Raw genomic sequence first — 12,005 nt, forward strand, 5'->3', positions numbered from 1 at the left:
AGAAACATAACCTGTTCACTTCATGTCAGTACGGTTTCAGGAAAGGGAGGAATACTTCCCATGCTGTAATAGATCTAGTAACTGAGGTAATGTCCAACCTGAACAAAGGGAACCAATGTGGAGGAGTGTTCTGTGACTTGACTAAAGCTTTCGACTGTGTCAGTCACAAAATACTCCTTAACAAACTTGAGTACTACGGAGTTCGTGGTACAGCCCTTAGTCTTTTTGAATCTTATCTGACTGATCGTTCACAATACGTAGAGATTTCGTGTGGAGATAATGTTGATACATGTCGTTCTGATGAAGGTGTAATTAAATACGGGGTGCCACAGGGTTCAGTGCTTGGGCCCTTATTATTTCTTATATTTATTAACGATTTACCAGCAAATCTTACTCACGGCTCACCCTACTTGTACGCCGATGACACCAGCATAATAATAAAAGCGAATACCGCTCAAGAGTTCTGTTTACAAATCGAAACGTGCTGGAAGGAACTTGAAAGTTGGTTTACTTGCAATGGGTTGAAAATAAATTGTGGGAAAAGTTTTTACACCATCTTTCGCCGGAGCTCTAGAAGTAAAGATTTAAGCTGTAATTTGCCTATAGAAAAATCTGATTGTATTCGATTTTTGGGAGTAGATCTTGATCCATATCTGAGGTGGCATAATCAAATAGAAACGGTATGCAAAAGATTGGCTAGTGCGTGTTACTCATTGAAAAGCATTTCAAAAATTGCAGACACTAATATTTTAAAAACTGTTTACTTCTCATATTTTGAAAGTATAATTAGATATTGTGTGGAAGTTTGGGGTAATGGCTCAAATATTAATTCGGTGTTACTCCTGCAGAAAAAGGCTCTACGCCTCATTACTGGATCCAAACATATACCAATTACCCACAGAGATATGTTCAAAGACCAAAAAATCATGACAATCACCTCAATGTACCTCTATCGCATATGTGTTTATGTTTACATAAATAGGAATAAGTATCCCACATCTGGTGAAAGTCATAACTTCAATCTGAGGAACAATGACAGACTAGCATGTACAAAATCAAGTTTTGTCAATTTTAATAATAGTGTTAATAACATGGCAATCAAAATTTTTAACAAGTTAACTCAGGACATAAAAAATTGTAAAGATTTTAGAATATTTAACAAAAAAGCAAAAGACTACTTTACTAATAGACCGTACTACACAATTAATGAATTTTTCGCGAATGCACTAGATTAATTACTATTGAAATTAATGTAATGATTTTAATTTACTGTTACTGAATGACATATATGTACATAATAATTTTACGCATATCCTTACGCATATCCTAAGAATAAGCAATTTTAGCATGTAAATACCTTAGAGTATATTTTATAACTATATTTGCATGTATTTATATGTGAAAAGCAAATAAATGATCTGATTCTGATTCTGATTCTGATTCTGAACAATGTAAACTTGCAATTTGTGTACAAATAAAACTGCGGTGCATTGCATGGCCCCTCGGTAAGGTGCCCCTCACGCAGGCAGCATTCAAGCGCTTCCCTAGCTCCTTTGCCCCACGGCACGAATGTCTCGACGCCAAAAGCTTTTATCGGCAACGGTTTTATCTTAGCCTACCGCCATGAGATTGACACTAGACAATGTAGGGGACGTTTCCCCGTTAATATAGTGGTGTTTTTTTCGAAAGGCTGTAAAAACTTTACTATATCCTCGATCAAGAGTCATTCGTCTGTAAACAGATTAGGTTGACTTGCTTAATGCTTAAGTAGAGCTTGAGTTTATTATTTTTTCAGTTAAAGAGTACCTATTTAGAATGTTTTCATTTTTTGCTGTTTATTAACAGGGAATTGTTTAGTGTTTGTTATGCATCTATTATTTTTAGTTAAATCAGCAATACGAGAAATACTCATCCTCTGTCAGTTTAAATCCTTTACCTGTTACGGGTCTTGTATTGAGATAGGTAAAGCCAAGTGACACGGTCAGGTCTGATCGTAAAAACACCAATAAATTACGTTACTAAGAGGGGTTAGTTAATTTTTACCTTTGTTTTTATTATTCGTAGTTATAAATGCAAAAAAACCTATTTAATAAAAAACAGTTGTCTACCTCTTAAAATACCTATAATAGCCCGCTGACAGGCAGACGGAAGGACAACGGTGGCTTAGTAATAGGATTCCGTTTGTCACGATGCGGGTCCGGAATCCCAAACATGAATTAATTATGGTCGCCAATCAGTCTCGACGTCCGGACTGGTATTATTTTACGTTTAATGACATGATTGTGTAAGGGTTAAAGAGTATCGTTACTTACCTTCCGGAACAGCCAGTGATGTTAGTAGGAAATGCACGCAGGCTGCGCCCGTCCCATGCCCCATGAGCGTGACGTTAGTGGGATCACCGCCGAAAACAGCTACGTTCTCTTTGATCCAGTGCAAAGCTGCGATTTGGTCCATTAATCCGTAATTTGCTGGCGAGCGTGGGTACTCGTCTGAACGTGGGTTGAGGAATCCTGAAAATTAAGATAGACTTTAGCTTAAAGGTTTCCCAATTTACATTATTAAGTATTATCCTTTTCATAAATAGGATTAACTACTACCTACGCCTTTAATCGTTTAAATCGCAAAGTGAATATGCCTTTTGAATTTTATGTAATTTTTTTGTACCTCAATACGTGTGGGGCTATGTTTTAAAACGGGTTACGTGTGTATGAATGTGAGTCTTTGTAATATGGGCCTTGTTGCCTGAATTAAATTTCTAAATAAAAAATAAAATAAAAATAAATTAGCATGTTAATAAATTTAGTGTGTAATCGTATGTTTGTTTGTCTTATGTAGAGTCACGGACTTTAATTGTTGAGTCATTTAGGGTTCAAGCTAATTTGGTTGTCAATAGGGTTTGCACGACGGATCCGAAATGTATGGGAATATCCGCGGATCCGGATCCAGATCCGGATAATTTCATACATTTCGGATCCGGATTGCAAACCCTAGTTGTCAATAATAACGCTATGACATTTCCAATGTAAAATCTAAATTGCTCAACAATTACTGTCTGTGACCGTACATAATAATTTACGAATTTAAATTCATTAATTTCTCTTTTCAAAATAAGGCAAACCACTTCATTTTGTCATCTCATCTCGTACGTCAAATTCTATCTACCAGGACTGCGAAGTTATGTAAGCGTTTTGTAGAAATTTTACAACAATGTCCTGAAGTTGAGGCAAAACAATCTCTCGTGTACAAAAGGATTCTTGACGGAGTACGTCAACTTTGTTTTTATTACGTGTAATACAAGACTCAAGTAGACAATTTCTCCAGCATAACATGTTTGCTTAAGCTAAAATAAAGTACATTAGTCATACCTTTATAATATATATCTGTGTTGGTTAGACATGAATCACATTTCATCAAATACAATCGTAACCTAAGTTTAACAAAAAAGCTTTTTAGGGTTCCGTACTAAAAAGGTACTAAATGAACCCTTATGGTGTGACTCTGTCCGTCTAAATGGTCTGGAGAACTACTTAAGCTATCAATTTGAAATTTCGAATAATCATGAATAAGACTAACCAGACGTATTAAAAGTGTTTTTATTATTAACTATGAAAAATTCCCAATATGAAACGGGGGCAAAATTTCAAAATCTAGTTACTAGGTCAAGTGGGGTATCGTTAGAAAGATCTCAAAATGTACATTCTATAACAATTTTTTATAGTAGTAAAAAAACGAATTTTGAAGAAAAATTAAAAAAATCTGTACATTACTTTTATATTATCATAAACATTACAGGAAAAATATAATCTTATCTCTGCTTTCATAACTTGGTAGGTACATCTTTTAAATTTAACTATTTTTTTAAATTACTATGTGTTTAAATCAAAAAAATATATCAAGTTTATATTATAACTAGTGTCCGACCGAAACATGTTTTTTTGCCGAAACCGAAACTTTGCAGATTTATTAAAATCGTTGAATAAATTTCATTAAACCGCTTTTATATACATATTAAGACTGCGTCGACCGTCCAGTGGCGCCATTATTAGGGGAATTGTGTTTTCTATTAAACCAATTAATTTATCTACATATGTCGGCGGCAGATCGTAAACTCGGGCATATCGAGATATTCCTAGGCATATCATGAAACGCCGCCATTTCATGATCTGACTAGCGACTACCAGCCATATCGTTCAAACATCAACGTTTGACGATTTGCCTGGCGACGTTTAGGCATATCAAAAAAAGGAGGGTGTGATATTCCTAGGCACATCATGAAACGCCGGCATTTTATGATCTACCTAGCGCGACCACCAGCCATATCGTGTAAACCTCAAAGGGTGATATTCCTAGGCAGATCATGATACGCCGGCATTTCATGATCTGCCTAGCGCGACCACCAGCCAAATCGTGCAAACCTCAATGGGTGATATTCCTAGGCAGATCATGAAACGCCGGCATTTCATGATATTCCTAGGCAGATCGTGAAACGCCGGCATTTCATGATCTGACTAGCGACCACCAGCCATATCGTGCAAACCTCAATGAGTGATATTCCTAGGCAGATCATGAAACGCCGGCATTTCATGATCTGCCTAGCGACCACCAGCCATATCGTGCAAACCTCAATGGGTGATATTCCTAGGCAGATCATGAAACGCCGGCATTTCATGATATTCCTAGGCATATCGTGAAACGCCGGCATTTCATGATCTGACTAGCGACCATCAGCCATATCGTGCAAACCTCAATGGGTGATATTCCTAGGCAGATCATGAAACGCCGGCATTTCATGATCTGCCTAGCGCGACCATCAGCCATATCGTGCAAACCTCAATGGGTATTCCTAGGCAGATCATGAAACGCCGGCATTTCATGATCTGCCTAGCGACCACCAGCCAAATCGTGCAAAACTCAATGGGTGATATTCCTAGACAGTTCATGAAACGCCGGAATTTCATGATATTCCTAGGCAGATCGTGAAACGCCGGCATTTCACGATCTGCCTAGCGCGACCACCAGCCATATCGTGCAAACCTCAATGGGTGATATGATATTCCTAGGCAGATCATGAAACGCCGGAATTTCATGATCTGCCTAGCGACCACCAGCTATATCGTGCAAAACTCAAGGTGTAATTTTTGTAAATACGCATGCTGTTCAAAATGAACGTAAACTTGTATTAAAATGTACCTACGATCTGGCAACACTGGCGGACGCAGCGCCACATAGAATGCAGCGCCGCCAGTGACAAAAAATGCAATTATTTTACGATGCGATTGGTATATCTGCACCTGGAAACTAGGAATTTGACGAATACATTGCCCCTATCGATCTGCCGCCTCTTTTATCAGACAGATCGTGATATGCCTGGGTTAATCTTAGTCAGATCATGAAATGGCGGCGTTTCATGATATGCCTAGGAATATCTCGATATGCCCGATTTTACGATCTGCCGCCGACATATATATAAATGCAAGTGTCCTGACTGACTGACTGATTCATCAACGCACAGCCGAAACTACAAAAGCTAGAAAGTTGAAATTTGCACACCAGGTTGTATTTATAAAGTGTACAAGAGATAAGAAGCGATTTTGAAAAATTCAACCCCTAAGGGGGTTAAAAAGGGGATGAAAGGTTGTATGGGGTACAAGTTTTATTTTTAGCTAGGAATTTGAAAGTTCGTAAAAAGATATATTATTAAAATACAAGAATACTAATTTCAGCGTTTTGGAAAATTCATCCCCTAAGGTGGTGAAAAAGGGGTTGAAAGATTGTATGGAAATTAAAAAAAAATTCGAGCGCGGGACTTGAAACTTTGTATATGGGGATATTTTTATAAGACAGGAAAAGTAATTTCAGCGTTTTTGAGAATTCATCCCTTAACAGGGTTAAAAAGGGGTTGAAAGTTTGAATCCATTACAAATGCTTTGAAACTTCTTAGAAAGGCATAATAGCCGATTAGAAAAAAAAGTTATTGCAAGGTTTTCGGGAATTCAATCCCTAAGGGGGTTAAAAAGGGGATGAAAGTTCGTCTTGAGGTGCAAATTTTGTTTAAGCTAGGAGTTCGAAACTTTGCAAAAAGGTATTAAATTAAAATACAAGAAAACTAATTTCAGCGTTTTCGAAAATTCATCTCCTAAGGAGGTGAAAAAAGGGTTGAAAGTTTGTATGGATATCAAACATTTTTTCGAGCGCGGAACTTGAATCTTTGTATTTGGGGATATTATTAAAAGACAGGAAAAGTAATTTCAGCGTTTTTAAAAATTCATCCCTTAAAAGGGTTAAAAAGGGGTTGAAAGTTTGTATGGAGATTAAAAAAAATTTTTAATGCGGGACTTGAATCTTTGTATGAAGGCATATTATTAGAATACAAGAAAAGTAATTTCAGCGTTTTTGAAAATTCATCTCTCAAGGTGGTGAAAAAGAGGTTGAAATTTTGTATGGAAAACAAACATTTTTGTGAGTGCGGGGCTTGAATCTTTGTACAAAAGCATATTATTAGAATACAAGAAAAGTAATTTCAGCGTTTTATATAAATAATCCTATAAAAGGGTTAAAAAGGGGTTGAAAGTTTGTATGGGGTTCAAATTTTATTTTAAGCTAGGAACTTGAATCTTCGTATAAAGATATTTAATTAAAAGAGAAGAAAACTAATTTCAGCGTTTTTGAAAATTCATCTCTCAAGGTGGTGAAAAAGGGGTTGAAAGTTTGTATGGAGATCAAACATTTTTTGTGAGTGCGGTGCGGGTCATGAGTTAAAAGGGTTAAAAAGGGGTTGAAAGTTTGTATGGGGTTCAAGTTTAGCCAGGAACTTGAAACTTCGTAAAAATGTATTTTATTAAAAGAGAAGAAAACTCATTTCAGCGTTTTTGAAAATTCATTCCTCAAGGTGGTGAAAAAGGGTTGAAAGTATGCATCGGGCGCGATTTTTTTTTAAATAGTGGAGTTGAAAATCTTCTAAGGGCCACGCAAGAGGGATTCTATCGAGATTTTTTTTTTTTTCAGTTAGGGAGCTTGAAACTTCATGAGTAGTTTGTGACAGACAAATTTCATGCTTTGTATAATTATTAACAGTCCCTACTGCTATCTTCTTTAGGTGGTCGCCGATATTTTGCCGCATTAATGCTCTATGCTCATATAGAATATATTACCACCAACATACAAATCCACGCGGACGAAGTCGCTGGCAACAGCTAGTGTATACATAAATTATTGTTGTCCTACTTGCTCCCCAACTCTTGGTCTTTGTCACATAGTTTAGTTTCGTATGTTTCGGCCCGGCCGAAGGGTTCGGCCTTTTTTTGGCCGAAACCAAAACTACAGCCGAAACATGATTTTATGGCCGAAACTGGCCGAAACCGAAACCGAAACTGAATCTTCGGTCGGACACGAATTATAACATAACACCAACATCATACAATAAGATACAAATAAGGCTGTGCCTGAACTTAAGAGGGCACTGATGCAAACTTGTAAATTTTATACACGTTTTAACCACGGGCAAATGTGACTATAATTGCAAGGGCAGACTCCAAACAAAGAAGTTAGTTTGATACTTAGATATAAATATTTTTAATATCGAGATAAAAGGTAAAAACCCTCGCGATGACCATATCTTCTTTTGTTTTCTTCTAATTTCCTTGCTTTACGCCCTCTTAAATAAAGTTAAACCTATAAAAAGTTCAACCGTGAGTCGCTTGAACCTAAAATAAATACATACCTACTTACTTTGTAAAATAATGTGGATGTACGGAATCCGTAGGGCACGAGCTAGACTAATACTTGACCGGTTTTTTATAATATGCGTGGCTGGGTATTTACAATAATTATGCGTGTACGAAGCATCATGCAAAATCTCATACTATAAATGCCAAATTGTAATATTATAAAACCTTCATAAACCGCGCCTGTGTCGTAAACGCGTGGTCATTAACAAACATCGTTAACGTGTATCTAAACGCAAAAACACTACCTTAATAAAGCTGAATCATCTTGAAGGGATCGTAGAGCGTAGGTTACGGCGGTAAACATGCGAACCAGATATTACTGGTCACCTATAACCGGTGTCACATGCCAAAAATAGACATAGACATAATTTATTCGTAATTAGGTATTCCAAAAACCTAAATAAATTCTATTAAGTATAAATCATAAACATATACATTTATTGCAAAAACTTAAATATAAATACAAACTAAAAATATAAAAAATAACTACATACTTACTAAAACCTGTCCCGGGCTGTCCCTGACGCAAAGGTGCCCATCACGCTCGCTGCGTTGCCGCGTTTTATTGCGATGGACAGCCTTTGCATCAGGAAAAACCCGGAGCGGGGGTCAAGGCCCCTTTCACTCAGACGACGACCCAGCTCGCGAAGGAAGGTCTTACCCTCCGCGCACCAGCAACCTGAAGTCTCCACAGTCTCTAAATTAATTTATATGGTATTATAAATTCTATTTTTTCGTGACACCGGTTATAGGTGACCTGTAATCTCTGGTACATAGTGTCCATGCAAGACAGTGTGTATTGTTACTACAAATCATTGTTACCTAGAATTCCTAGGCGGTAGTTGATGGTGACAACGACGAGGCCGGCGTGCGACGCCAGCACAGAGCCATCGTAGGCGTTTCCCGAGCTCCATTCGTAGCTCTCACCATGCACGAACACCAGCACCGGGTATCTGGCTACAGCATCGCGTACGCCGGCTGAAATTTCATTCATGTTACAGTATATATACTTATAGGTATAACTTACAACTACTTGTACCTTATTACTACCCGTTCATGTTCATGGTTAGCAAAGCAACGGTAGCGATGCAACTTAGGCCTTATTCTATCTGACACGTATCTTATTAAGCATTCAAAGCGACGTGTTTCACACTCGTGATACACGGGACAAGTAACAGGAACTAAGTATTTCATATTGTCGTCTTGCGCTGTAACGTTTGTAATGTAAACGTTGTTCTGTTTTTTTTTTTAAATTAGAAATTCGGTAAATAAATTAATAGTGTAAATTAACCTTTTGTGCTCGGGATAAATATTAATATGTTTCTCATTTGTTGTTTAAGGACTCTGTTGCTTTTGTCTTTTCGTTTGTGCTGAAGGTAAAACATTGGGAGGAGAACGAGGCGACCTATTTTGCAAGCCACTTGGGCCTGTCTCTGGTTGAACCATCGATGTCCGCGCGCGCCACCAAACACACAGGGAAAACATTTAGTTTTAACAAGTACCTAACTAACAATATAAAATTGGAGATCAAAGCCCAAATAATAATGACATTGTCGTTACTTCATCGTTAAATTTTCTCAAGTCTGCGTGGAGCGTGTACAATTGATAAAACGGTATAGTATAGTAACCTTGAAAGTACCGTCTCCCAAATAACTCGTTGTCGTCTTAATAGTTTCTCTAGCTCGAGGTGTAGCAAACACAAGAATATTGTGTTCGCTACTAACCAAAAAACCTTCAGAAATGATCTCAGGCAGTGAAATATCTTTTTTTTTGTCAAATACACTCTTCTTAAGGACTGAACCTTTGCTGCTTTGTAACGTCCCCTATATATCGAGTCTCTGACCGTTACAAAATTTGGAATCAGTTTCGATTCACTCACGGATGCTTGTTCCCGCAACTTCTCAAACTGTTTTTCGAAAACTTTTTGTACCGGTTTCATTGTCTTAGTGCCTTTTGATCTGCAGTTATCTATACAAACATCAATTTTATTTTTTAACGCATTTGGGTTGCACGCATGAACGCTCTGCCTGAGCACCTTGTTAGTTGTATTGATAGTTATAGATGCACTGGTAGATTTCGCTATTTTTAGAGTTTGAAATTCGATTTATCCCAAAGAATACATACTTAAGGAATAATAGTATATTTTTTATTAGTTTATATTTTAGTTTTTACGGGGTTTTCAGAGAACCTTCTGTACGTAGTACTATTATTTATTATGTGACGCTAGGGAATTCCTCCGCTTTCCTCCACATGATAACGATCGTGGCAATTGAAAGTTCTAAACTTTGTGACCTTATATTAAACCAAAATATAATAATTTATAGTGTATAGTTTACACACTGTTATTAAGGCTAGGTCCTAGTAGGTACACGAATTGTAACTAAACCGATTATGGATAATTTTCGTATATTTCATTTTTTTTAAGAAACTGTACGTAATTCGAAATCTAGAATCCTGAAAGTGGTACCTTTTGCTAGACACTATCACAGATAAACGTTTTATCTGTCTATTCTCATTTGCCATATTATGTTTAAGTCAGTAACATGAAACAATCCTAGCCAGTGACGACAGGTCACACACTTATTAGGTAAACTGAGTTACGCTGAAATCAAACCAAAACCAACTGACGATCTGTGATACAATACAATACAATACTCTTTATTGCACCCCTCACTACAGAAAACAATACAAATAATACAGAAAAGAAGAGATTAAACAACAGGCGGTCTTATCGCTAAAAAGCGATCTCTTCCAGTCAACCTTTAGGTAGCGGAAATTTAGGTAGCGGAAATTAATAAATACATTGATACTTGTGTAATGTCACACCAATTTACGACATAATCACGTTTGTCTTAGATAAGGCTATCGATTATCTTAGATAAGGCCTTAACCGCGTCGTAAGTAGTTTTGCCCTACAGTAACTACGTATTAATACAGATCAATCTTGTTTCAGAAAGATACATTGAGCTTTGTTCATAACTATTCAAAATTTAATATCGTTTGCTTAAAAAGTAGTTCTCGAATTATTTAGAGACGTGGCCGACGGACGGACAGAGTCGCACCATAAGGGTGGGGCACGGAAGTCTAAAATGTTTCAAATTTTGCACTAGTTTCTTGAACAGTCGCCACCAGATATATCGAACCAATAGTTTCGGATTTCCACTTAAAATCGCACTTAAAAAACAACCTGTTTATTTCACATATGTACTACACCCTGCTTTTGTATGAAGAAAGAAAAATACTGTGATAATAATACAACATCAAAAACTATATAATAACTAAACTAGTTTTATTTCCCCCAAGTACTATTAAGGTGGCTATTAGAAAACTAATATGCTCCTTCTCAAGTACGTACTAACAGATGGACTATCGACTTCGCAAAGTAATATCGATATATTATTTTTATGTGAGCCAGGCAGCGAACTGGTAATAAAGGGGTACCACAAGCGGGGGTGGTTATAGTTATTTTAAGAAATGGTACCCATAACGAGGTTTATGAATCCTATGGTCCCTTTAATCGTCGTGGCACCAATAATGAAACGTAAAGTACAAAATCTTGTAAAGCCCAGTTTTTAAATACTGGTTACATTTTACCATAAAAAAGAGTCATAGAGCTGCTGAAGTTCGACGTTTACTTAATTTCGGTCTGTTCAATGTGTTCTGTTGAAAACATAAAAGATAAATGAACTCATACTGATTCCTTACGGCTTCTTTTTAGTACCTATTATTTAAATACCTACATTTGAAACAGAAATATTTTCCTTGGCTGGAATTATCATCTGTATGCATCATAAGTCTTTTCCAATTCAGAACAATAAGAAGAAAAGTATAGCACTCGTACGGATACAGCGTAAATTTCCAATTCTCGGGCGGGAGATATCCCTCGCCTTATCTGAAACATGATGGATCGGGAAGAAACGGATAAATCAAGTTTTTTGTTCCGACGCTTATGGCGCTAAGTGCGTTAAGTGAGAAGCTTGAGCGATTCTGGCTTTGATAATCCTTGTTTTAGTATTAATACATGAATCTTATACGTGTTATTTATATCATAATCAAGTTTGGTAGGTACTTGAGTAAAGATGGCCTGAATGTTAAGCTTGCCTACTTTCAAAATTTCATAATTTTGTAAGTGTGAATGTGTTCCAATTTTACGTCGATGTTCGTTAGTAGTTAAACCATAGACTTCCTGTAAGTTTATATTAAACGTAGAATAATATAACATAAAATAAAACGGTGGGCCTTCTTTGGCTCAGGTATCTTAATTTATAACCAGACACG

The 12,005-nt window shown here is 36.8% G+C and overlaps 1 protein-coding gene across 2 annotated transcripts in view; it reads right to left on the minus strand.

Moving 5' to 3' along the window:
* LOC134660799 (neuroligin-4, Y-linked-like) overlaps positions 1-12,005 on the minus strand; it is a 113,815-nt gene that overhangs the window by 39,386 nt on the left and 62,424 nt on the right. For both annotated transcript variants that reach the window (XM_063516595.1, XM_063516596.1), the window contains 2 exons: positions 8,550-8,705; positions 2,313-2,510 (listed from right to left, as the gene is read on the minus strand). In XM_063516595.1, the coding sequence (XP_063372665.1) occupies positions 2,313-2,510; positions 8,550-8,705 (354 nt within the window). The remainder of the gene's footprint in view (positions 1-2,312; positions 2,511-8,549; positions 8,706-12,005) is intronic.

Source organism: Cydia amplana, chromosome Z, assembly GCF_948474715.1.
Source record: "Cydia amplana chromosome Z, ilCydAmpl1.1, whole genome shotgun sequence".
Lineage (NCBI taxonomy): Eukaryota > Metazoa > Arthropoda > Insecta > Lepidoptera > Tortricidae > Cydia > Cydia amplana.